This window comes from Rattus norvegicus, chromosome 2, assembly GCF_036323735.1.
Source record: "Rattus norvegicus strain BN/NHsdMcwi chromosome 2, GRCr8, whole genome shotgun sequence".
Lineage (NCBI taxonomy): Eukaryota > Metazoa > Chordata > Mammalia > Rodentia > Muridae > Rattus > Rattus norvegicus.
In genome coordinates, this window is record NC_086020.1 from 86,369,455 (window position 1) to 86,396,268 (window position 26,814).

Sequence of the window (26,814 nt, forward strand, 5' to 3'; positions counted from 1 at the left end):
ACCAGTGAATTGTGGGAAATGTAGTCCCGACCACTGTGACGTCATCAGACGGCAGTCCGTCGTTATCAAGTTTCCCAGTTCGCTGTTCCAACTTAACTTCTCTCCAAAGTTAGACGACTGTACTGTTGAGCTCGGCATTTGGATCTCTGACATGGAGGTTGGTGTAGGGAGAAGCGCCGTTTTGCAGATCTGAGGAACTGTGTAGGGTGGCGGGTAGCACGCCGTGGGAGCTGACTTGGATTTGTTGTGAGACTAGGGAAGTTGTTGACCTGGAGGTGCTGTGCTGCTTAGACTGGACCACTGCCCCTGAGCACAGGTTTGAAGGGGAGAAGGTTGAAAACAACAAGATAGGCAAGGTAATCTGGGTCTGCTGGCTGCCTGTGCTGAGATGCTGAAGGGAGCTCGCTCATCTTTACTGGGAAAATGTGCTCTGCCTAGCAGACCAGTGCTCACATGGCTGTAGTCAGTTTCTCAGGACCTACAGAACACATGGACACCTAGCGCCCCCTATACTTTATGTCCTGAAGAGTACTGCTTGTTCGAGCTCACCCAGCTTCCTAAAGTTCCTAGTGTCCAGGGACAGAGAGTTCTGTGAGGGTGATTGCTGTATATGGGATGTTAGTTCCTTTTCCTCTGGAATGAATTGTTAAAGTTATGGATGCCTCGAATTGAATAAGAGACAACCCTGTCACCCGAATCATCACAATAGATGGCTATATAGCCACAGAACAATCGTGTAATTGGTATGAATTAGTGTGTGCAGAATCCAAATAACTGTGGAATTTGCCCCTCCGCTTAAAATCACTAGACACTAATACCTCAACAATACTGAGTATGTGTTCTGTCCAAAATGTGGACTCCTTTTCAGATATGAGAGATGACTTGGTGTGAGGAGAGAAATGGAACTCATGACGTCTGGGTGGGGCTGGAGTAGGGAAAGGACAAATAGCCTCATTCTGGTCCCGTGGTTTTCTTCTGCCTATTTACATTATCAGCAATGTCTAAATTCCCTTAAATGTACTCTGCCCCTGTATCTGGTATGGCGAGCTTCACTGTTGCTCCCTATTTCTAGAAAGATTTCCCCGTGTTTTCACAAGGTTGTAAGAAACAGTTGGAAAGTTCTTGCACACTTGGGTGTCTTGTGATTTTCACATAGGTTCCTGTCGATGCAAAAGGCAGTTCCCCTCTTGAAGGGTTAAGAGAATGACGAGTCCAGAACCTTTTGAGTGGCCATTATCTGAGAATATAGATTTAGTTTAATCTAAAGTCTTGCTCCAACACGAGACATTTTCATGGTTTTACAGAATAAAGAATGTCATTAAGAAAGGAAGGTTTAAAATACATTGGTGTGAGTCTGATAGAGGCATGTACTATGAGAAGTGGGAGATACTCTATTCACCTAAGATACTTTCTGATGAGATTTTTAGCTTTTGGACTGGTAGAAGCTCATGTTCTGCCAAGGCAGTGGATTGTGAGAGGATTTTATCTATTGTCACAAGCTGTGTGGTCCACTACAGAGTGAGGCAGTGACTGACTATTCTGAAGGTAAAACCAGCCCAAGGTAGGACAGCTACCCCTGAACCTACACAATTCCAGGCTCTGCCCCCTCAATGAACTTCCACCTGGGCCATCCGTCTCTGCACACACAGACTCCTTCCAAGAGTTTTCCATTTACAGCCAAGCAGGTGGGATGTTTTGTTTGTTTTTGGTTTTTGTTTTTGTTTTTTCAGGATTTCTCCTGCACAGCCCTTCTGCCTATCTCAGGTGACCTTCCTTATATTGTCACACTTCACTGAAACCAAGTATTAGTGAACTGGCGACTTGCTTTTGACATTCAAGTCTACACTCAGGAAGCATGGGCTTCAGACCACCTTGTTCTGTTTACTGGAATTTTCAACCATGTCTAGAATAAATACATTTCCTAGTTAATGTTAGTAATCTGTAGGAAAAATATAATAGTATACGAAGTTGAAATTATATGCTAGCTTATACATCAGAACACATTCCTTACAATATAGAGAGGGTAGTGGCATGCTCATTTATAATTTACAGGCACCAAATATTCATATATATTTTAAATTAGACAACTCTGTGACATAAAAGTGAATGTAAGCCTTTTCTATCACTCATTTCTGTCATGTTTGCTTTTTGGGGACAAGTCAGGAATCCTGGAGTTCAAAGTCATCCTTTCCTTTATAACCAACTCATAGGGAGCCTAAGCTACTTGAAACCCCGTGTTTTAAAAAGATTATTTTTTTCTCTCTTTTTCTTTTTCTTTTTTAAATATAGAATAGTGTTTATTCAGAGCATGGGGAGGGGAGTTAAGAGGGTAGGGCAGAGGAAGAGAGAGAGTAGAGTAGAGAAAGGAGTAGAAGAGTAGGTCATGAACATGTGGAGAGAAGTGAGGAGGGCAATGAGGAGACAAGGGACAAATCGGGAAGAGGGTAAGAGCAAGAGAGCGAGGGAGAACAAGAGCTAAAAAGATTCTTAAAACGTAGTTATTTTCCACCTTCTTCTGGTTGGTTTCAGTTCTCAGCACCAGTGAGGCCTGACAGAAATCCATCCAATTGACATCTTCTAATTATGAAAACTTGAAAAAGTGCTTTAAGAAGTTCTATGGAATGTATTTGAAATCTTAAATCTAATATTTCACTAGCATCCTTTTGTTAATGACTTAGGGCTGGGGATTAGAAACTTGATTGCATTTACCATGTAAGAAAGGATTCCCCTCTCTGCCTGCCTTGACCATTCCTCTGTACTTACAGGGAATGTTAGTTATCTTTGCATATGCTTCTCTGTTATTTTCTGTCATGGCCTCATGGAGGTTCCTTCTGAATTTACATGAATCTTTTGAGAACAGCATTGCAGTTCTACAGATGGGAAGTGACAGTCACATCTACCACTGTCCTTCCCATCTGTAGTCACCCACATCCTGGCAGTAGAGTAAGCTGACAAGGTGGGATTCCTTCCTTTTCCTCAGGGAGCAGTCCAGTCTCCTATGTTGTGCAGTCCTGCCCTTTTCTTCGCAGACTGTTTTCATTTCATCCGAGTGCTACTGTGAGTGATGGTATGAATGAAGGACTTACTGATTTTAACAGACTCAGGCAGGAACCTCGGCATGTTTGACAAGTTTTTCTGGGAAACTCTGAAGGAACAATGTGTTGGGTGATGTGATTCAGTTCCTAGTGATGGCTGTGTACATGTCAGAGGTCATGAAAAGAATATGAAACCTCATTTGTACTGATTTTGGTAGAGATAAAAATGAGAAGTAAATAAACCTGAGATGCACATATTGCTACAATTTTCTGCTTTGAAGTATTTCTGTCAGTGAGTCCAAGGACACTTTGCTTGCTTGCGCTCTCTCTCTCTCTCTCTCTCTCTCTCTCTCTCTCTTTCTTTTTCTTTTTCTTTTTCTTTCATTGATTTGTGTATTTATTCATTTTCCATGCCAATCAAAGTCCCTGGCTCATCTTCCAGTCCTCCCTCACATACTTCTCTCCATGTACTCCTTTTCTTTGAGAACAGGGAACTTTTCTCCCCTATCAACACCCGTTGGCACCTTAAATCACCACAGGACTAGGCACATCCTTTCTCAGTAATGCCAGATAAGGTAGCCAAGATTGGCGATCAGGATCCACAGCCATGAATAGAGTCAGGAACAGCCCCCACTTCAGTCCTGGGGAGACCTGCATGAAGGCCTAGTTGCTGTTCTGCTACAAATGTTCAGAGGTCAGATGGTGGGTCCAGCCCGTGTATGCTCTATAATTTGTAGTTCCCCTCTAGGAACCCCTAAGGGTCAAGGTTATTTGACTCTCTTGGTCTTTTGTGGAGTCCCTACTCTCTCCCAGTACCATAGACCTTCCCCCAACTCTTCCACAAGACACCCCCAGCTTTGTCTGATGTTTGTCTGTAGGTCTCTGCCTCTTTTTCATTTAGCTGCTGAATGGATTCGGTCAGAGGACAGTTAACCCAAGCTGCTGTCTGCAAGGCTAGCATAGTATTATTAATTGTGTTAGGCATTGGTTCTTGCCCATGACAAGAGTCTCAATTTGGGTTAATCGGGGACTGGCCATTCCCTCAGTGTCTGCTCCATATTTCCCCCTGTACTTCTTGTAGGTAGGACAAATTTTGGGTTGAAGGTTTTGTTCCTGTGGACTAGTGTCCTTATCTCTCCAATGACAGTCCTGCCTGACTCCAGGAAGAAGCCACTTCAGGCTCCATATTCCCCACTGCTAGGTGTAGAGTGTGAGTTTGATCACCTGATCAGGAATGAACACTGAAGGTCCTGTTTCCCAATTGGTTCTCGATTGACCAACAAAGATGCTAGCAGCCAATGGCTTGGGGGAAGAGGTGGGGCTTCCAGTTTCTCCTAGGCAGGCTAGCAGACCCAGGAGGGGAGAAAAAGATTACCCTTGCTTTGGGGCAAGAAACAGCCCCCAGCCATGTGAGATCTTGGGCAGAGAGGCCATTGGCTGCTTCCAGGTGGGAGATTAGAAATGCAAGTAAAATGGATGCTGAGCTGGGACTAAAGGTGACTGAGAACTAAAGCTGAGGGCAGATTTAGAGGTGTTGAGCTGGGAGGGAAAAGAAGGGCGAGACCGCTGAAGAAGGCTTAGAAGAGCCTGGCCATTGAGCTAAAGCATATTTAAAATAAGTTAATATGTATGTATGTCTCATCTGAAGATACAGGGTGGCTTCTGGTCAGGTGCTGGTAGCATGGTCTTCTGGGAGCTTAAAGTGGGATAGCAGGAACTACATATTACAGCTAAGAACTCAGATAGAGTCACAACTATAGACTCCCTGGGGCCTTTTGTATCCCTGATTTCAGACATGTCCCAGTGATCTTTCCTTTGCCTTGGCTCTTCATCAAATTCCATTCACTCTTCTGACCCTCCCAGGCTCTCTGACCTCCTTACCCCCCAATCACCCATGTGCTTTCTTATTCCCTTCCCCACCCACTTCTATCCTCCCTTGGGCCCTCCTTGTTTTTTTAGCTTCTTTAGCTCTGGACCTAGCTTGGTTATCCTGTACTTTATGGCTAATATCCACTTATAATTGAGTACATACCGTGCATGCCCTTTTGGGTCTGGGTAACCTCACTCAGGATGATGTTTTCTAGTTCCATCCATTTGCTTTCCAATTTCATGATGTCCTTGTTTTTATTAGCTGAGTAGTATTCCATTGGTCTATTGTGGGATATCAGAATTGTTTGCAGTTTCTGCCTTATATAATAAAACTGCTGTGAACATATTTGAGCAAGTGTCCTTGTGGTGTGGTGGAAGATCTTTTGGGTATATGGCTAGGAATGGTATAGCTGGGTCTTGAGGTAGAACTATTCCCAATTCTCTGAGAAACTGCCAAATTGATTTCTATAGCCGTTGTACAGGTTGGCACTCCCACAGCAGTGGAGCAGTATTCTCCTTGATCCACATTCTTGCCAGCATGTGCCTTTATTTGAATTTATGATCTTGGACATTTGATAGGTATAGAGTCTCAGAGTCACTTTGATTTGTATTTCTCTAATGACTAAGGATGTGGAACCTTTTAAAAGTGTTTCCTAGCCATTAGAGACTTCTGTTTAAGAATTCTCTGCTTAGCTCCATACCTCATTTTTTTTTTAAATTAGGTTACTTGGTTTGCTGGTGTCTAACTTCCTGAGTTCTTTATATATTTTGGACATTAGCCCTCTGTGGGGTGTAGGGTTGGTGAATACTTTTTCCCGTTCTATAGGCTTCCATTTTATCCTATTGACAGTGTCCTTTGCCTTTCAGAAGCTTTTCAGTTTCATAAGGTCCCATTTATTAATTGTTGATCTTACTGCTTGAGGCATTGATGTCCTGTTCAGGAAGTTATCTCCTATATGAATTTATTCAAGGGTATCCACACTCTCTCTTCCATTAGATTTAGTGTATCAGGTTTTATGTTGAGGTCTTTGATTCACTTCGTCATGAGTTTTGTGGAGGGTGATAATTATGATTCTTTTTCTATTCTACATGCAGATATACAGTAAGACCAGCATCATTTTTTGAAGATACTTACTTTTTCCAGTGTATGGTTTTGGGTTCTTTGTCAAAATTCAAATGTCCATAGGTTTAATTCTGGCTCTTCTTTTTGGTTCCATTCATTAATTTGCCCTGCTTCTACACCAATACCATGCAGTTTTATTACTATTGCTCTACAATATATCATAAAATCAGGGATGGTGATAGCTCTAGAAGTTCTTTTATCGTATAGGTTTGTTTTAGCTTTTCCAGGATTTTTGTTGTTTAACATGAAGTTGAGAATGGTTCCTTCAAGGTCTGTAAAGAATGGTGTTCGAACTTTGACTGGAAGTCCACTGAGTCTGTAGATTGCTTGTGATAAGATGGCCATTTTGTACTATGTTAATCTTGCTTATCCATGACCATCGGACATCTTTTCATCTTTTATTATCTTCTTCAAGTTCTGTCTTCACAGATGTGAAGCTCTTGTCATACAAGTCTTTCACTTGCTTGGTTACAGTTACACCAAGGTATTTTGTATTATTTGTGGATATTGTGAAGGGGGTTGTTTCCCTGGGAAACATTCCCAATTTTCCATTTCCTTCTCAGCCCATTTATTGTCTGTATAAAAGAGGGCAAATACTCATCCTTTTTTGTATGTCTTCGTGTGGTTTAGGTATTATGTTGACCACTGCTGAGTTTGCCCAGAGTGGCTGCAGGCCAGCAGAGAATTTGGGTAACAGCTCCAAGATTACTTTTAAAAACCATATTCTTATTTTTTTACCTCCTTAATTATGTAAATAATTCTTTAAAATTTCTCATGAAGTCCTTTTTACTCCCCATTCTCTCTCTTATGCTCCCAAACAGCATCCCTGCAGGGGTTCATGGCCTTCATGACAGTAGAATAACAAGGCAGGGGAGGTCTGAAAGCAGTTTGCCCAACACAACTAAGTAGAATCTGTTTTGTTCAATCGTGGAGACTCTGACCCCCACATGTTCACTTTAGGCATATTTATGAATGTCAATTAGGTGAAAGCTCTTCTAGTGGTAATTACCTCAATCCTCTAGGCACAACAAAGCATACATAAATCTCCTGAAGGACAAAGGTAGCTAAATACAGATCATATGTGACCAAGAGGGTACTCACTGTCAAGTCTATAAAGATAAGTTCTATAGATTGAGTCGAAAAACAGGTTTAAGTGAGTGATAAAAAGTAATTACAAGAAGCATCTTGGAGGATAGTGAGTGGCATTAGAGTTTCTTGCCACAGAGGTAGAACAAAGGTCAGCAGAGTAGAAATCCCCTTTCAGTTTGTATGGAAAACAGGTTTTACATTCCTTCCCTTGAAGGAACAACTGTCCAGTCCTACATTCTCTAGCACTTTTAGCATAAAAGCATACTGGAGTTTGTTCAAGGATTTTCCACCCCTGTTGATGTGATCATCTGATTTTAGTTTGTAATATTATGTCACTGTCACATATTCCATTTATTGACTTGCATATGATGAACTATCCCTGCATGAAAGCCAACTTGGTCATAGTAGGTAATCTTTTTGGCATGTGTCTGTATTCTCTTTGCAAGGTTTTTTCCCCCAGTTTGTTTTGAGCAACTTGAATCTGACTTCATTATGGATATTGGCTTCTAGTGCTCTTTTGTTGTTTTTTTGTTTCTCTACCTGATTTTGTTATTAAAGTGATAATAGCTTCATAGAAAAAGTTCTTAAGTGCACTTTTTGTTCACTTATTTAATGGTTGAAGGATTGGTTGTAGATCTTTGCCTCAGAGAATTGTTTTGAATCCCTCTGGACATAGAATTTTCTTTTAGCTGGAAAAGTGTATTACACTTTTTTTCTTTTTTTTCTTTTTTCTTTTTGGTTATTTTCACTTCAAATGTTATCCCTCTCCCCAGTTTCCTCTCCAAGAGCTCCCCAAATCCCTCTTCCCCTTCCCCCATGAGGGTGCTCCTCAATCCACATGCCCACTCTAGCCCCACCACCATTGCATGCCCCAATACTGGGGCATCGAGTGGTGTTCACAGGACCAAGGGCCTCCCCTTCCTTTGATGCCAGACAATGACATCCTCTGCTACATATGCAGCTGGAGCCGTGGGTCCCTCTATGTGTATTCTTTAGTTGGTGGTTTAGTCCCTGGGAGCTCTGGGGGATCTGATTGGTTGATATCGTTGTTCTTCCTATAGGGTTGCAAATACCTTCAGCCCCTTCAGTCCTTCCCTTAACTCCTCCATTACAGTTCCCATGCTCAGCCTGATGGTTGGCTGCAAGCATCCACATCTGTATCTGTAAAGCTCTGGCTGAGCCTCTCAGGAGACATCCATATCAGGCTCCTGTCAGCATGCACTTCCTGGCATCTGCAATATTGTTTGGGTTTGGTGGCTGCATATGGGATGAATCCCCAGGTGGGGCAGTCTCTGGATGACCTTTCTTTCAGTTTCTGCTCCACACTTTGTCTTATTTCCTTTAGACGGGAGAATTTCTGGGTTAAAATTTTGAGAAGGGGGTTGGGGATTTGGCTCAGTGGTAGAGCGCTTGCCTAGCAAGCATAAGGCCCTGGGTCCAGTCCCCAGCTCCGAAAAAAAGAAAAGAAAAAAAAATTTTTTTGAGAAGGATGGGTGACCCCATCCATTCACTCTCTCTGACCTCTGGATATAGTCTCGACAGATTCTCTCTCTCTCTCTCTCTCTCTCTCTCTCTCTCTCTCTCTCTCTCTTTCTCCTTTGTTGAGCATTTCAGCTAATCTCATCCCCCTTGATTTCTGGGAGCCTCTTGCTTTCCTGATGTCTGGGATTTTCAGTGGCTACCCTCAGTTCCCCACCCCCCATTATTACACACTTCCGTTCAATTTCCTGATCCTCTGTATATCCCCCCTGTCTACTCCCACACCTGATCCTGCTCTCCCTTTATGCCCTCCCCCTCCTCACTTCCTCCCAAGTCCGTCCCACCCTCTACTTCCTGTGATTATTTTGTTCACACTTCTAAGTAGACCTGAGGCACTCACACTTCAGCTTTCCCTCTTAACCTTCGTGTGGTCGGTAAGTTGTATCGTAGGTGTTTGGAGCTTTTTTCCTAATATCCACTTATCAATGAATGCATACTATATGTGTTCTTTTGTGACTGGGTTACGTCACTTGGGATGATATTTTCTAGTCCCTTCCATTTACCTGTGAATTTTATGAAGTCATTGTTTTTAGTGACTCAGTAGTAGTCCATTGTGTAAATGTACCACATTTTCTGTATCTATTTCTCTGTTGGGGGACATCTGGGTTGCTTCTGGCTATTATAATAAATAAGGCTACTATGAAAATAATAGTGGAGTATGTTTCCTTGTTATATGTTAGAACATCTTTTGGGTATATGTCCAGGAGTGGTATAGTTGGGGCCTCAGGTAGTACTATGTCCCAATTTTCTGAGAAACCTCCAGACTAATTTCCAGAGTGGTTATACCAGCTTGCAATCCCACGAATAATGGAGGAATGTTCCTCTTTCTACACATCCTCACCAGCATCTGTTTTCACCTGAGTTTTTGATCTCAGCCATTCTGACTGGTGTGAGGTGGAATCTCAGGGTTGTTTTGATTTGCATTGATGCCATAATACTCGGTAAAATTCTTACAAACTGAATCCAAGAACAAATCAAAACTATCATCTATCATGATCAAGTAGGCTTCATTCCAGGGATGCATCATGGTTCAATATATGGAAATCCCTCAGCATAATCCACCACATAAGCAAACTCGTGGCAGCCAAGGAGCAGCAACCCTTTCCAGCATGGGTGGCAGTGGAACAAGATGGTGCTCACACTTGCTGGACTTAGACAATCACTAGTGGCCAGGCATGCGTCAGACCAGATTGAAAACATGGTGCCTGTTATGGATCAAATCATTAAGGTAACCTTCAATGCTAACTTTCATACCAGTCTCCAATGGAACTTCAGATTTCAGCAAACAGAAATATATGTGGTACCAGGAGAGACTGCACTGGCATTTTATAAAGCTAAGAATCCTACTGACAAACCAGTAATTGGGATTTCTACATGTGATGTTGCACTGTTTGAAGTCAGACAGTATTTCAACAAAGTACAGTGCTTCTGTTTTGAAGAACAAAGGCTTAGTACACAAGAAGAAGTAGATATGCCAGTGTTTTTCAACATTGATCCTGAATTTGCAGAAAAATCCAAGAATGGTGAATGTCGATCTCATCACTCTTTCTTATACTTTTTTTGATGGTAAAGAAGGCCACGAGTTGCCAATTCTAGGCTGTAATTGAAGTAGCTCCCAAGACCTGCTTCAGATTTATGATTTTTGGAAGATCATTTATTGTGCTTTCTCAGAAGAGAAGCATTCTACAGTAATATATTTCGCAAACATGTATTTTAAATGGTTTTTACCTTTCTTTCTTTGCAACTTCCTGTATCCCACTTAAGAATGAGAAAACAAGTTCAAAACTCCATCTGTGGTGAAAATATGCTGCTATCCTATGATGTTGCTGAAGGGCAGGAAATGAACATTGCTCTGTTTTAAGTAATAGAATATGAATGTTGTTCATATTGCAAGCCTGAAGAGTATATAACTGTCCAATGTACCACAAGTATGACTATTAAAAACTGCATCATAGGTCAGGGAGTTAAATTTGTGGGTTAAAGTGTATTGGGAGGGAAAGTAGAGAAGTACAGAGGGTCTGGAAATTGAATATAAACATGTAGGACTGGAGGACGGGTAACTGGGGAAAGTCACTAGAAAGTCCCAGACACGAGGAAAGTGAGAAACTCCCCGGATCCAATGGTAGTGATTTTATCTGAAATACATAACAGGGGAGATACTACCTATATAGACCACCTCCAGTAGATAGGTACAGCCCCCAGTTGAGCGATGTGGCCACCCATACATTTCAAAATTGTTAACCCAGAAATGCTCCTGTCCAAAGGAAAGACATTGACAAAAAATGTAACAGAAACTGAAGGAAAGGCCAACCAGGCACTGCCCCACCTAGGTATCCATCCCATTGGCAAACACCAAGCACCCACACTGTTACTGACACCAAGAAGTACTTGCCTACAGGAGCCTAGTATGGCTGTTCCCTGAGAGGTTCTACCAGCACCTGACCAATACAGATGCAGATACTCACAGCCAACCATCAGATTGAACCTGGGGACCTCAATGGAAAAGCTAGAAGGAGGACTGAAGGAATTGACAGTAATTGCATCCCCATAGGAAGATCAATATCAACTAACTGGACCACCCAGATTTCCCAGGGACTAAATCACCAAAGCATATACTTGGAGGGAGCCATATCTCCAGGTACAAATGTAGTAGAGGATGGCCCTATCCGACATCAATGGGCAGGGAGGCCCTTAGTCCTGTGGAGGCTTGATGACCCAGCATAGGGGGATGTTAGATCAGTGAGGCAGGAGTAGGTGAGTGGGTGGAAGAGCACCCTCATAGAGGCAAAGGGGAGGGGGAAGAAGGGGGATGAAATGGAGGGGGTTGTGGAGGGGTAATCGGGAAAGGGAATAACATTTGAAATGTAAATGAATAAAATGTTTAATAAAAACTTAAAAATAAAAAATAACCAATTAGGCTGTGTGTCGGCCTGTAGAGCATTTTCCTAGTGCATCAGATGGAGTATGGCACAGCCTGATATACAGGGTACTAACTCAGGAATGATATCCCTGGATTCTATAAAGAAGCAGGCTGAGCAAGCCACTTATAGAAAGCCTATAAGCACAACCCTGCCATCATGTCTAAATCATCTTCTGCCTCCCAGTTCCTGTCTTGTTTAAATCCCTGTCCTGACCTCCTTCAATAATGAACCATGCTGTGCTGAGGAAGTGCAAGCCTAATAAAACCTTTCCTTACCAATCTGATTTTTGGTCATGGAGTTTCATGGCAGGAATAGAAGCTCTCACAAGGGCATGTATGTGTTTGTATTTTGTCACCACTCGTGTCTAAGAGATTATCTGATCCTCTCTAATGAGTTATAGACAGTTGTCAGTGGCCATGTAGCGTCTAGGAATCAATCCCATGTCCTTTGGATATATAGCCAGTGCTCTTAACTACTGAGCCATCTATCTCCCTCCTGACATTTTTATTTGCCCTTGTTCTACATTTTATGGTTTTTTTTTTCTTTTTTCTTTTTTTTCGGACCTGGGGACCGAACCCAGGGCCTTGCGCTCGCTAGGCAAGCGCTCTTCCACTGAGCTAAATCCCCATCCCCTCATTTTATGGTTCTTAAAAGCATTATACTATAGGAATTTCTAGGACCTTCTGTGATCCACTCCACTTAGAGATGATTCCTGTGTTGCAAACAGTACCACTTCAAGTATATTTTAGGATTCTTCTTTACCTATATCAAAAGTGCTTCCAGCTCTCCTCTCACTTAGGGTATCCTTCAGAATTATATGCAGAAGCACATGATGCCACTTTGCATTTATGTTATTATTGGCATTTATAATTAGCATAACGTGTAAGTTAATCATAGTCATTTCTATCCCAGTATAGTTTCCAAACGAATGAGATTCAGGCTATGATTTATTTATTTGGCATTTGCTTAATTACTGGGGTATTGATTACTCCTAATCTATTTTTCTAAAGCTAGACTGGCTACTTCCTCATTTGTGCTCCCCAAATTCTTGCTGTGTAAGTCTTTCCCGAATTATTTCTGTTCCATTAGTCTGTCTGGGACAGGGGTGGGGACAATTCACTTGGACGTTGCTACTGATCTATCCTGACTACTGAAGACCTGTCCTTACAGCTTTCCTTTCCCTCCCTATTTCTCCTCCTCATTGTGGACCTTAACTGTGACCCCCAATCCAGTCATCGAAGCCCTGCCTACCTCTATCCTCCTTCAGAATTGACTATTGCCAGTTTTGTTTAACCAATATTTTAAATTGGGGAGCCAGTTTTACACAAAAATTGCTGTTGAACTTGTGGTAATTCACTTGTCTTGGGGCAACTAGATACTGAGGTACAAAATTTAGCATTTGAATACATGGAAGCCCCATACCAACCCCAAACAACAATTGTCTTTTTGAAACTTTTTTTTTTTCAGGATATGTTGTCATTCTGGGATGTGGCTATATATTTCTCTGGAGAGGAGTGGGAATACCTGGGTCCTGCTCAGTGGAATTTATACAGGGACGTGACATTGGAGAATTACAACAACCTTGTGTTTCTGGGTGAGGATACCTTCCATGACGAACTTTTAATTGTCAGCATGAAAGTTGCTCCCTTTGTACAATATCTCATGGGAACTTCCACGTCCATCAGTGATGTCCATAGGGCTACTTTTAAAGAAAATAAAAATTATTCATATAGCTTAGAACTATTTCCTCTTGTGTTCATACCACCCTCTTAAAGGTACCATTTGTATTAGAACATAAGTGGTACACCTCGAAGAGCACGTCACACATTTCAGTTATAAAAGTTCTCCTTGTAGCGAGGGGTGTGAAGCTCAGGACCTGCAATTTCCAACTTCGTCCTAAGGATTCTGCCTTGCCCATCAGAAAACACACGAGAACCAGCGCTCTATCCTCCTTTGTTATATCTTCTCATTCCTTATTCACACAGTCCTGGAGGGACATTTTATTTTACCACTGTAACAGTGTTGTTCCACTTTTCCCCCAAACAGGTCTTGCTTCCTCTAAGCCATACCTGGTCACATTTCTGGAGCAAATAGAGGAGCCTTTAGTTGTGAAGAAAGGAGAGGTTACCACTATGTATTCAGGTAAGTCAGAAGGAGGGTATCAGAGAACAGAGTGGAAAACGCTAAGAGCTAACATAAATCCCTTGAGACACAATATTCTAGTATAAATCATCTTTTTTAAATGTTTTTTTTTTTTTTTTACTTATTCACCTTACATCCAGTCCCTCTCCTGGTCACCCCTTCCCATAATTCTTCCTCCGTCTGCCATCCTCTTCTGCTCTAAGCAGGTGAACATCTCCCTGGGTATCCCCCACCGCCACCCTGACAGTATATGACTCTGTAATGCTAAGTGCTTTTTCTTCCACTAAGTTCAGTCATGGCAGCTAGCTAGTAGAATATATTTTACATATAGGCATCAGCTTTCGGGATAGCCTCCTTTCTAATTGTTTAGCATCTATATAACGATCAAGTTGCACATCTGCTACATATGAACAAGGAGGTTTAGGTCTAACTGGTGTTTGTTCTTTTGTTGGTGGTTCATACTCTGACAGCCCCAAGGATCCAGATTAGTTGACTCTGTTGGCCTTCTTGTGGAGTTCCTATTCCCTTCCGAGCCCATCATCTTTCCTCCTATTCATCCATAAGAATCCCCAAGCTCCACCCATAGTTTGGCTTTGGGTGTCTGTATCTGAGTCAGCTGCTGCCTGTTAGAAGACAACATGCTCATGTCATCTTTGAAGATCTAATCTTCTGTCTTTTTCTGTGAAAGAAAGACATAATATAACATTTAGGATGCTTTGAGTCTTATTAGCTTTGTTTTCTTCTACTATGAGATTAACCTACATTTCCCATAACATAGAAAGCTCTGTCATTTCTATGTAATCTTTTACTTGGGTACTTTTTTTTTTTAAATATATGTGCATACATTTTTTTTACGAGTGATGATTTTTTTCTATCTTTTTTCCTGGCTAGCTCCCAAATGAATGAGACAGAGACTTAAGATTTATTTGGTAGGCAGCAGCTTTTGGGATAGCCTCCTTTATAGTACAGTTACTACGCAATTAATAATTGAGTCTAATCCTTTAAGGTAATCTGGCTAGCTATGAATTTTAGTACTTATCTTGCTCTCTGAACTTCAGATATTTCCTTGATATCTCTCTGGACCCCTTCCTTATATTGAGCCCACCCCCCTTTCTTCCCCTTTTTCCTCCTCCTCCTCTCCCACCTCCTCCTTGTTCTCCTTCTTCCCGGCAGTGTCAGATGTCCAGCATATTCTCTCTTCAGACCAGGCATTGGCCAATTAACTTTTATTGAGAAGTTAGAGCATAAATGGGGAACAATGTTACCTAAACATAAGATGGGAGAATCTTAGATTAAACAATGCAATGCCTTGTCTGGATGGTACAAACATATAGGGCAGAGAAATCAGCATTTGACTAATACATGAATAATTTTTATATAATGCACAAAACAATTATGCCTAAAGATATGCATAAAACTATTTGTCTTGAATCTTTATTTAATGTTACCAAGGAAAGTCTTCTTAAGTTGCCTAAGTTTCATACCTTCTAAAACTAAACTCTATACTTAGACTATATATAGATTTATTATAATGTACAATATATAAATATTATATATTCAGGTGCCTTCTATCTTAGACTAATTTATACTTAGTTTTTTTTTTTTTTTTATTAACTTGAGTATTTCTTATTTACATTTCGATTGTTATTCCCCTTCCCGGTTTCTGGGCAAACATCCCCCTCCCCCCTCCCCTTCCTTATGGGTGTCCTCCTCCCAACCCTCCCCCCATTGCCGCCCTCCCCCCATAGTCTAGTTCACTGGGGGTTCAGTCTTAGCAGGACCCAGGGCTTCCCCTTCCACTGGTGCTCTTACTAGGATATTCATTGCTACCTATGGGGTCAGAGTCCAGGGTCAGTCCATGTATAGTATTTAGGTAGTGGCTTAGTCCCTGGAAGCTCTGGTTGCTTGACATTGTTGTACTTTTGGGGTCTCGAGCCCCTTCAAGCTCTTCCAGTTCTTTCTCTGATTCCTTCAACGGGGGACCTATTCTCAGTTCAGTGGATTGCTGCTGGCATTCGCCTCTGTATTTGCTGTATTCTGGCTGTATCTCTCAGGAGCGATCTACATCCGGCTCCTGTCGGTCTGCATTTCTTTGCTTCATCCATCTTGTCCAATTGGGTGGCTGTATATGTATGGGCCACCTGTGGGGCAGGCTCTGTATGGGTGTTCCTTCAGTCTCTGTTTTAATCTTTGCCTCTCCCTTCCCAGCCAAGGGTATTCTTTTTCCTCATTTAAAGAAGGAGTGAAGCATTCACATTTTGATCATCCGTCTTGAGTTTCGTTTGTTCTAGGAATCTAGGGTAATTCAAGCATTTGGGCTAATAGCCACTTATCAATGAGTGCATACCATGTATGTATTTCTGTGATTGGGTTAGCTCACTCAGGATGATATTTTCCAGTTCCAACCATTTGCCTACGAATTTCATAAACTCGTTGTTTTTGATAGCTGAGTAATATTCCATTGTGTAGATGTACCACATTTTCTGTATCCATTCCTCTGTTGAAGGGCATCTGGGTTCTTTCCATTTTCTGGCTATTATAAATAAGGCTGCGGTGAACATAGTGGAGCACGTGTCTCTTTTATATGTTGAGGCATCTTTTGGGTATATGCCCAAGAGAGGTATAGCTGGATCCTCAGGCAGTTCAATGTCCAATTTTCTGAGGAACCTCCAGACTGATTTCCAGAATGGTTTTACCAGTCTGCAATCCCACCAACAATGGAGGAGTGTTCCTCTTTCTCCACATCCTCGCCAGCATCTGCTGTCACCTGAGTTTTTGATCTTAGCCATTCTCACTGGTGTGAGGTGAAATCTCAGGGTTGTTTTGATTTGCATTTCCCTTATGACTAAAGATGTTGAACATTTCTTTAGGTGTTTCTCAGCCATTCGGCATTCCTCAGCTGTGAATCTTTGTTTAGCTCTGAACCCCATTTTTTAATAGGGTTATTTGTTTCCCTGCGGTCTAACTTCTTGAGTTCTTTGTATATTTTGGATATAAGGCCTCTATCTGTTGTAGGATTGGTAAAGATCTTTTCCCAATCTGTTGGTTGCCGTTTTGTCCTAACCACAGTGTCCTTTGCCTTACAGAAGCTTTGCAGTTTTATGAGATCCCATTTGTCGATTCTTGATCTTAGAGCATAAGCCATTGGTGTTTTGTTCAGGAAATTTTTTCCAGTTCCCATGTGTTCCAGATGCTTCCCTAGTTTTTCTTCTACTAGTTTGAGTGTGTCTGGTTTGATGTGGAGGTCCTTGATCCACTTGGACTTAAGCTTTGTACAGGGTGATAAGCATGGATCGATCTGCATTCTTCTACATGTTGCCCTCTAGTTGAACCAGCACCATTTGCTGAAAATGCTATCTTTTTTCCATTGGATGGTTTTGGCTCCTTTGTCAAAAATCAAGTGACCATAGGTGTGTGGGTTCATTTCTCGGTCTTCAATTCTATTCCATTGGTCTATCTGTCTGTCTCTGTACCAATACCATGCAGTTTTTATCACTATTGCTCTGTAATACTGCTTGAGTTCAGGGATAGTGATTCCCCCTGAAGTCCTTTTATTGTTGAGGATAGCTTTAGCTATCCTGGGTTTTTTGTTATTCCAGATGATTTTGCAAATTGTTCTGTCTAACTCTTTGAAGAATTGGATTGGTATTTTGATGGAGATTGCATTGAATCTGTAGATTGCTTTTGGTAAAATGGCCATTTTTACTATATTAATCCTGCCAATCCATGAGCATGGGAGATCTTTCCATCTTCTGAGGTCTTCTTCAATTTCTTTCCTCAGTGTCTTGAAGTTCTTATTGTACAGATCTTTTACTTGCTTGGTTAAAGTCACACCGAGGTACTTTATATTATTTGGGTCTATTATGAAGGGTGTCGTTTCCCTAATTTCTTTCTCGGCTTGTTTCTCTTTTGTATAGAGGAAGGCAACTGATTTATTTGAGTTAATTTTATACCCAGCCACTTTGCTGAAGTTGTTTATCAGCTTTAGTAGTTCTCTGGTGGAACTTTTGGGATCACTTAAATATACTATCATATCATCTGCAAATAGTGATATTTTGACCTCTTCTTTTCCGATCTGTATCCCCTTGATCTCCTTTTGTTGTCTGATTGCTCTGGTAGAACTTCAAGAACTATATTGAATAAGTAGGGAGAGAGTGGGCAGCCTTGTCTAGTCCCTGATTTTAGTGGGATTGCTTCAAGTTTCTCTCCATTTAGTTTAATGTTAGCAACTGGTTTGCTGTATATGGCTTTTACTATGTTTAGGTATGGGCCTTGAATTCCTATTCTTTCCAGGACTTTTATCATGAAGGGGTGTTGAATTTTGTCAAATGCTTTCTCAGCATCTAATGAAATGATCATGTGGTTCTGTTCTTTCAGTTTGTTTATATAATGGATCACGTTGATGGTTTTCCGTATATTAAACCATCCCTGCATGCCTGGGATGAAGCCTACTTGATCATGGTGGATGATTGTTTTGATGTGCTCTTGAATTCGGTTTGCCAGAATTTTATTGAGTATTTTTGCATCGATATTCATAAGGGAGATTGGTCTGAAGTTCTCTTTCTTTGTTGTGTCTTTGTGTGGTTTAGGTATAAGAGTAATTGTGACTTCGTAGAAGGAATTCGGTAGTGCTCCATCTGTTTCAATTTTGTGGAATAGTTTGGATAATATTGGTATGAGGTCTTCTATGAAGGTTTGATAGAATTCTGCACTAAACCCGTCTGGACCTGGGCTCTTTTTGGTTGGGAGACCTTTAATGACTGCTTCTATTTCCTTAGGAGTTATGGGGTTGTTTAACTGGTTTATCTGTTCCTGATTTAACTTCGATACCTGATATCTGTCTAGGAAATTGTCCATTTCCTGAAGATTTTCAAGTTTTGTTGAATATAGGTTTTTATAGTGAGAGCTGATGATTTTTTGAATTTCCTCTGAATCTGTAGTTATGTCTCCCTTTTCATTTCTGATTTTGGTAATTTGGACGCACTCTCTGTGTCCTCTCGTTAGTCTGGCTAAGGGTTTATCTATCTTGTTGATTTTCTCAAAGAACCAACTTTTGGTTCTGTTGATTCTTTCTATGGTCCTTTTTGTTTCTACTTGGTTGATTTCAGCTCTGAGTTTGATTATTTCCTGCCTTCTACTCCTCCTGGGTGTATTTGCTTCTTTTTGTTCTAGAGCTTTTAGGTGTGCTGTCAAGCTGCTGACATATGCTCTTTCCTGTTTCTTTCTGCAGGCACTCAGCGCTATGAGTTTTCCTCTTAGCACAGCTTTCATTGTGTCCCATAAGTTTGGGTATGTTGTACCTTCATTTCCATTAAATTCTAAAAAGTTTTTAATTTCTTTCTTTATTTCTTCCTTGACCAGGTTATCATTGAGTAGAGCATTGTTCAATTTCCACTTATATGTGGGCATTCTTCCCTTATTGTTATTGAAGACCAGTTTTAGGCCGTGGTGGTCCGATAGCACGCATGGGATTATTTCTATCTTTCTGTACCTGTTGAGGCCCGTTTTTTGACCAATTATATGGTCAGTTTTGGAGAAAGTACCATGAGGAGCTGAGAAGAAGGTATATCCTTTTGCTTTAGGATAGAATGTTCTATAAATATCCGTTAAGTCCATTTGGCTCATGACTTCTCTTAGTCTGTCGACATCACTGTTTAATTTCTGTTTCCATGATCTGTCCATTGATGAGAGTGGTGTGTTGAAATCTCCCACTATTATTGTGTGAGGTGCAATGTGTGCTTTGAGCTTTAGTAAGGTTTCTTTTACGTATGTACGTGCCCATGTATTTGGGGCATAGATATTTAGGATTGAGAGTTCATCTTGGTGGATTTTTCCTTTGATTAATATGAAGTGCCCTTCCTTATCTTTTTTGTTGACTTTTAGTTGGAAATTGATTTTATTTGATATTAGAATGGCTACTCCAGCTTGCTTCTTCTGACCATTTGCTTGGAAAGTTGTTTTCCAGCCTTTCACTCTGAGGTAGTGTCTGTCTTTGTCTCTGAGGTGTGTTTCCTGTAGGCAGCAGAATGCAGGGTCCTCGTTGTGTATCCAGTTTGTTAATCTATGTCTTTTTATTGGGGAGTTGAGCCCATTGATATTGAGAGATATTAAGGAATAGTGATTATTGCTTCCCGTTATATTCATATTTGGATGTGAGGTTATGTTTGTGTGCTTTCATTCTCTTTGTTTTGTTGCCAAGATGATTAGTTTCTTGCTTATTCTAGGGTATAGCTTGCCTCCTTATGTTGGGCTTTACCATTTATTATCCTTTGTAGTGCTGGATTTGTAGAAAGATATTGTGTAAATTTGGTTTTGTCATGGAATATCTTGGTTTCTCCATCAATGTTAATTGAGAGTTTTGCTGGATACAGTAACCTGGGCTGGCATTTGTGTTCTCTTAGGGTCTGTATAACATCAGTCCAGGATCTTCTGGCCTTCATAGTTTCTGGCAAGAAGTCTGGTGTGATTCTGATAGGTCTCCATTTATATGTTACTTGACCTTTTTCCCTTACTGCTTTTAATATTCTTTCTTTATTTTGTGCGTTGGTGTTTTGACAATTATGTGACGGGAGGTGTTTCTTTTCTGGTCCAATCTATTTGGAGTTCTGTAGGCTTCTTGTATGTCTATGGGTATCTCTTTTTTTAGGTTAGGGAAGTTTTCTTCTATGATTTTGTTGAAGATATTTACTGGTCCTTTGAGCTGAGAGTCTTCACTCTCTTCTATACCTATTATCCTTAGGTTTGATCTTCTCATTGAGTCCTGGATTTCCTGTATGTTTTGGACCAGTAGCTTTTTCCGCTTTACATTATCTTTGACAGTTGAGTCAATGATTTCTATGGAATCTTCTGCTCCTGAGATTCTCTCTTCCATCTCTTGTATTCTGTTGGTGAAGCTTGTATCTACAGCTCCTTGTCTCTTCTTTTGTTTTCTATATCCAGGGTTGTTTCCATGTGTTCTTTCTTGATTGCTTCTATTTCCATTTTTAATTCCTTCAACTGTTTGATTGTGTTTTCCTGGAATTCTTTCAGGGATTTTTGTGTCTCCTCTCTATGGGCTTCTACTTGTTTATTTATGTTTTCCTGGAATTCTTTCAGGGATTTTTGCGATTCTTTCAGGCATTTTTTGCGATTCCTCTCTGTAGGCTTCTACTTGTTCTCTAAGGGAGTTCTTCACGTCTTTCTTGAAGTCCTCCAGCATCATGATCAAAAATGATTTTGAAACTAGATCTTGCTTTTCTGGTGTGTTTGGATATTCCATGTTTGTTTTGATGGGAGAATTGGGCTCCGATGGTGCCATGTAATCTTGGTTTCTGTTGCTTGGGTTCCTGCGCTTGCCTCTCGCCATCAGATTATCTCTAGTGTTACTTTGTTCTGCTATTTCTGACCGTGGCTAGACTGTCCTATAAGCCTGTGTGTCAGGAGTGCTGTAGACCTGTTTTCCTCTCTTTCAGTCAGTTATGGGGACAGAATGTTCTGCTTTCCTGCGTGTGGTTTTTCCTCTCTACAGGTCTTCAGCTGTTCCTGTGGGCCTGTGTCTTGAGTTCACCAGGCAGCTTTCTTGCAGCAGAAAAGTTGGTCTTACCTGTGGTCCCGAGGCTCAAGTTCGCTCGTGGGGTGCTACCCACGGGCTCTCTGCAGCGGCAGCAACCAGGAAGACCTGTGCCGCCCCTTCCGGGAGCTTCAGTGCACCAGGGTTCCAGATGGTCTTTGGCTTTTTCCTCTGGCGTCCGAGATGTGTGTGCAGAGAGCAGTCTCTTCTGGTTTCCCAGGCTTGTCTGCCTCTCTGAAGGTTCAGCTCTCCCTCCCATGGGATTTGGGTGCAGAGAACTGTTTATCCGGTCTGTTTCCTTCTGGTTCTGGTGGTGTCTCAGGCACAGGGGTCCTGCCGCTCCTGGGCCCTTCCCCACGGGAGCCCAGAGGCCTTATACAGTTTCCTCTTGGGCCAGGGATGTGGGCAGGGGTGAGCAGTGTTGGTGGTCTCTTCCGCTCTGCAGCCTCAGGAGTGCCCACCTGACCTGGCGGTTGGGTCTCTCTCTCACAGGGTCTGGGGGCAGATAGCTGCTGCGGGCCGGGATCCGCGGGTGTGGGACTTCCAGTAAACACAGAACGTGCCCGGTCCTACAGGAATTCTGCTTCCGTGTGTCCCAAGCTCACCAGGCAGCTTTCTTGCAGCAGAAAAGTTGGTCTTACCTGTTATCCCGGGGCTCAAGTTCGCTCGTGGGGTGCTGCCCACGGGCTCTCTGCAGCGGCAGCAACCAGGAAGCTATACTTAGTTTTTAACTACTCAAAAAATTTCTCTATTTGTTTAAGGGTTTGATTTGTATTTGCATTTTTCCATTATGATTTTTCTTAGTTGATAGTATTCTTTCTTTAAATGTTTGATTTTGATTATTCCTTTGCTTCCTTGTTCTATGTTGTCATAGTCTTGTTCCATTGATGGAAGGATACATGAGTTTCACTTATTCTATGTTTTAAATTAGTCTTCATTGAGTACAGGCATAGAGATTCAAATGTAGCTTATCATTTATATAGACAAATACAAGTATGAGTATATGTTTTTTTTTAAATAATCAGTGTAAATATACAGATTTTTATTCTGTTCAATTCTCAACCTTTACTCACCAGGGAAAAAATGTTATACCTGCAAAGACTGTGGGAAAGTTTTTGAGGAGAAAAAAGTATTTCAAAGTCACTACAGACTTCATGTAAGAGTGAAAACCTTCAAGTGTGAAGAATGTGGCAAGTCCTTCCGTTTTCCGTCATTACTTTCTAGACACTACAGAGTTCATACAGGAGAAAAACCCTACAAGTGTGAAATATGTGGCAATGGCTTTCCTTATCCTTCAAGGCTTTCCACCCATATGAAAACTCATACAGGAGAGAAACCATACCAGTGTGAAGTATGTGGGAAGGCCTTCCATGATCCATCAATACTTTCTATGCACAAGAAAATTCATACAGGAGAGAAACCCTACAAATGTGAAGAGTGTGGCAAGACTTTCAGAGCTTCAGCATTACTTTCTAAGCACAAGAGAATTCATACAGGAGAGAAACCCTACAAATGTGAAGAGTGTGGCAAGACTTTCAGAGATTCATCATTACTTTCGGCGCACAAGAGAATTCATACAGGAGAGAAACCCTACAAGTGTGAAGTATGTGGCAAGGACTTCTATTATCGATCAAAACTTAATAAACACAAGAAAATTCATACAGAAAAAAATCCCTATAAGTGTGAGGTATGTGGCAAGGCCTTTGATAATCGATCAAGGCTTTCCAACCATATGAAAATTCATACAGAAGAGAAACCATACAAGTGTGAAGTATGTGGCAAGGCCTTCCATTATCTATCCATACTTTCTAAACACAAGATAGTTCATACAGAAGAGAATCCCTACAAGTGTGAAGTATGTGGCAAGGCCTTTGATTATCCATCAAGGCTTTCCAACCATAAGAAAATTCATACAGGAGAGAAACCATACAAATGTGAAGTATGTGGAAATGCCTTCTGTTATTCATCATCACTTCGTAAACACAAGATAATTCACACAGGAGTGAAACCCTACAAGTGTAAAGTATGTGGCAAGGGCTTTGATTATCGATCGAGACTTTACAAACACAAGAAAATTCACAGAGGATCAAAACCTTAAAATTATGATGTATCAGTCAGTTCTTTAGAACTTTCCAGCTTCTTTCTCCTCATTTGATAACTCATTCTGGAGAGAAATCATACAAATGTGAAGAATGTGGAAAAGCCTCCTCTACAAAGTCATACCTATATCTACACAAATTAACTCACAATATAGAGAATAATTACAAATGAAAAATTTATGTCAAAATGCTCAACAATAAATTAGGGATCATCAAAGAATTCATTTGGAAAGAAACCATACAAATGTAAAAAAAATGTAGCAAATAGTTTAGAAGTTCCATAGCATGATCTGAACACAGAACTCTTCATATTGGAGATACACTCCACATGTAAAGAATGGGGCAAACACTATTATTATCAGTCTTCTTGCCTTAAAGAACATCAAAGAATTCATCTGAGAGAAACCACATAAGTGTGAAGAATGTGATTCTTTTGGACTTACTCAAAATTTGGGAAAAACCTCATAATTCATACTAGGCTGAAATGCCACAAGTGTAAAAAATGTTGCAAACCCTTTAATAAGCCTTCTTACATTTTTCAAATCAAGGTAGTTCAAACTGGAGTGAAATAATATAAATGTTAAAATGTCCATAAAACCTTAACACTTTTCCAGACCCTAAAAGTTACCAAAAGCTTCATGGTGAATGGAAGCCCTATAAGTTTGGGGAATGTGGTAAAGTTTGGAATCATTCATACAATCATGTCAAGAGTGGAGTTGTTTGTTAGTCTGTGTGTTTGTTCTTCTGGGTTTGGGACAGATTCTTGCTTTCTTTTGTTTCTTCTGTTTTAGAATTGAAACACTTGTTCTATACCAGTTTGTAGAAAAATAGTCACTTGTTTTTATGTTGTAGGAGCACACAGTTAAGAGATTGCCTTGAGTCTCACATGACACTTGGAGTATGGTCTTTTATAGTATTGTAATTATTAAGTACTTTGTAGACCTTTCAAGTTGTAGCCTATTTTACTTATGAAGTGAAGGTAAGGTTGGGGAAAGGGAAGGAAATATTATTATTTAAATTTTTTTGGAGGGTCTGGAGAGATGGCTCAGCAGTTAAGAGCACTGAGTGCTCTTCCAGAGGTCCTGAGTTCAATTCCCAGCAACCACATGGTGACTCACAACCATCTGTAATGAGACCTGATGCCCTCTTCTGGTGTGTCTGAAGTTACAGTGTACTCATATACATAAATAAATAAATATATCTTAAAAAAATAATAAAGCTTTTTGGACAGAGCTAGCATGTTGGCTTTGGGAACAAACTTAATTGTCAACAAGATCCACACCCATGTTAGTATTCCCAGTACCAACAAAATAGAAAGAGGTAATTATCTCTGAAGGTTGTCCTCTGATCTCAATGCATGGACCCTCACACAAACATAAGTATATGTGCCCAGAAAAAGTAAACTTACATTACGTTCTTAAATTGACTTTGTGTTTTACATAGACAAGGATCAAGAAATAACTCTTGTTTCTCAATTGTTAGTACCATGAGTTCTATAATGATTTGAGAGGCAAGCCTCTGGTTGATTTGTAGTATTTACATGATTAGTTTAATTGATTTCAGAAGATCTGTTGATTTTGATTGGAAGCATCTGATTGACTGAAATGCTGTCTTATAAGAAAATACCCCGAGAATAGCTATTCATCTATCTCCTGCTTCGTGACTTTGGATGGGACAGGACCAGCTACTTTAAATTTATGTTGTTTTAACTTTCTCACCACATGCTGTGTTTGGAATAAGAATTGCCCTAAGGACTCTGGAAAAGGATTAAGAAGTGTGGCATCAGTGGAGTAAGTGGTCACTGAGGGTAGTATTTGAGATTTCAAAAGCTCCGACCCAGTATCTCTCTCTTCATACAGACTATAAATCAGTATGTGCTATTCTCAGCTACTTCTCAAGCACCACGTGTGCCCACATTCCACCATCTTCCCTAGCTTGCTTCCCACAATAATAATGAACAAATCTCTGGAACTGTGAACAAGCTAATTAAATGCTTTTTTTTTATAGGAGTTTTCCTGCTTTGGTGTCTCTTCACAGCAATAGAACACTGAGTAAGGATCCATGGTAGATGGTGACTTTGAACTGTGATCCAAATTAAACCCTTAAAGTTACTCTTGTGTGCATATTTTATCATTGCCATGAGAACATTTACTAAATCTTCATGCCAAGTGCAAGTTTCAATGTGATATTTAATACATATGAATCATGTACTTTCTCCCTTTTTCCATTATTTCCCTCCCTTTTGCTCCCTTCTTCAAAAAAAGTGTTTCCTCTCCTCTTTACTTACATGCTTACACACACACACACACACACACACACACATCTGTTGAGTGTACCTTTAAAAGCTAACACATTTTTCCTTGGGGTGAATCACACTCTTCAACCCCCCACTCCCACCCCAACTGCTCCCCCATTTTCCTTTTGCTCTACTGTCATTTGCTCCAGGATGTGGACCACAATACCAGTCCCCATTAGAGACCCTTGAATCCACAGATAAAAGACACACATACACAGTTTGTTACTTTTATAACTTGCAATCTAAGCACAATTGCTAGAATACCGTGCTCTTACCTATTATCTCCATCTTCCTACTCTTCAGTGGCTAGTCCCACCTACCCACCCTGCCAAACATCCTTGCCCCCCTGTCTGTAGCAAAGGTAACAGGCCCCAGTTCCACCAGATCCCACCTCAGCAGTCACATGGTTGAAGCGTTCTTTGTCCCCTCAAAGCATGGCAAAAAAGACAGCTCTTCCTCCCATGTGCCTTTTCTTCCTGAGACACGGAGGCTGCTCTATTGAATCAATCTAGACTTTTTTTTTTTTTTTCACCCAATTGGTAAGATATAATTGCCCACTTAAACATACAAGGCCCGGTACCATCCATCACTTAGGAACATTGATAACAACCTGTAAATACACAGAGCAGAATCTTAACATCACCTGCCATGGCTTCTCCCCTCTCTCGGTGTCTCTCTCTCTCTCTCTCTCTCTCTCTCTCTCTCTCTCTCTCTCTCTGGCCTAGTCTCCTCCTCCTCCTCCTTCAAACTTCTCTCCTGCCCATCCTTCCTTCTCCTCCAATGACAGGCCTCCTTTTTTTTTTATTTTATTTTATTTTATTATTAACTTGAGTATTTCTTATATACATTTCGAGTGTTATTCCCTTTCCCAGTTTCCGGGCAAACATCCCCCTCCCCCCTCCCCTTTCTTATCGGTGTTCCCCTCCCCACCCTCCCCCCATTGTCCCCCTCCCCCCAACAGTCTAGTTCACTGGGGGTTCAGTCTTAGCAGGACCCAGGGCTTCCCCTTCCACTGGTGACAGGCCTCCTTCTATCCTGTACCTGCCCCTCACCTGTACTGTACAAATTCAATGGGAAAGTGGTTCTGGTGAAGTCACCTGAGTTCTGAGTCCTTGACTAGGTAGCTGTCCTTGGGGCAGTGGAATTAGCTTC

General features: G+C 41.1%; 3 protein-coding genes across 4 annotated transcripts in view; all 3 read left to right on the top strand.

Annotated features, from left to right (window-relative positions):
- Zfp455 (zinc finger protein 455) overlaps positions 1-26,814 on the top strand; it is a 118,947-nt gene that overhangs the window by 42,887 nt on the left and 49,246 nt on the right. The window lies entirely within an intron of this gene.
- LOC108349973 (zinc finger protein 728-like) lies at positions 27-25,477 on the top strand. Of its 2 annotated transcripts, XM_039103575.2 has the most exons (4): positions 27-157; positions 13,044-13,170; positions 13,623-13,718; positions 22,344-25,477. In XM_039103575.2, the coding sequence occupies exons 1-4, from the start codon at positions 152-154 to the stop codon at positions 23,363-23,365; spliced, it is 1,251 nt and encodes a 416-aa protein (XP_038959503.1). In that variant the 5' UTR covers positions 27-151; the 3' UTR covers positions 23,366-25,477. The 2 variants fall into 2 exon arrangements, with proteins under 2 accessions (XP_038959503.1, XP_063138924.1); XM_063282854.1 differs by lacking the exons at positions 13,044-13,170; positions 13,623-13,718 and having other exon boundaries at positions 44-157; positions 22,344-24,065.
- The window catches only part of Zfp458 (zinc finger protein 458), a 41,410-nt gene continuing 14,636 nt past the window's right edge, over positions 41-26,814 (top strand). Inside the window, exon 1 of the mRNA XM_039102853.2 lies at positions 41-157. Coding sequence (XP_038958781.1) covers positions 152-157 — 6 coding nt within the window. The 5' untranslated portion in view covers positions 41-151. The remainder of the gene's footprint in view (positions 158-26,814) is intronic.

Excerpts from the sequence above, each read along its gene's own strand:
- LOC108349973 (XM_039103575.2), top strand. Across the intron at positions 13,171-13,622 it reads CAACAACCTTGTGTTTCTGG|GTCTTGCTTCCTCTAAGCCA; the intron begins GTGAGGATACCT and ends TCCCCCAAACAG. Across the intron at positions 13,719-22,343 it reads GGTTACCACTATGTATTCAG|GGAAAAAATGTTATACCTGC; the intron begins GTAAGTCAGAAG and ends TTTACTCACCAG.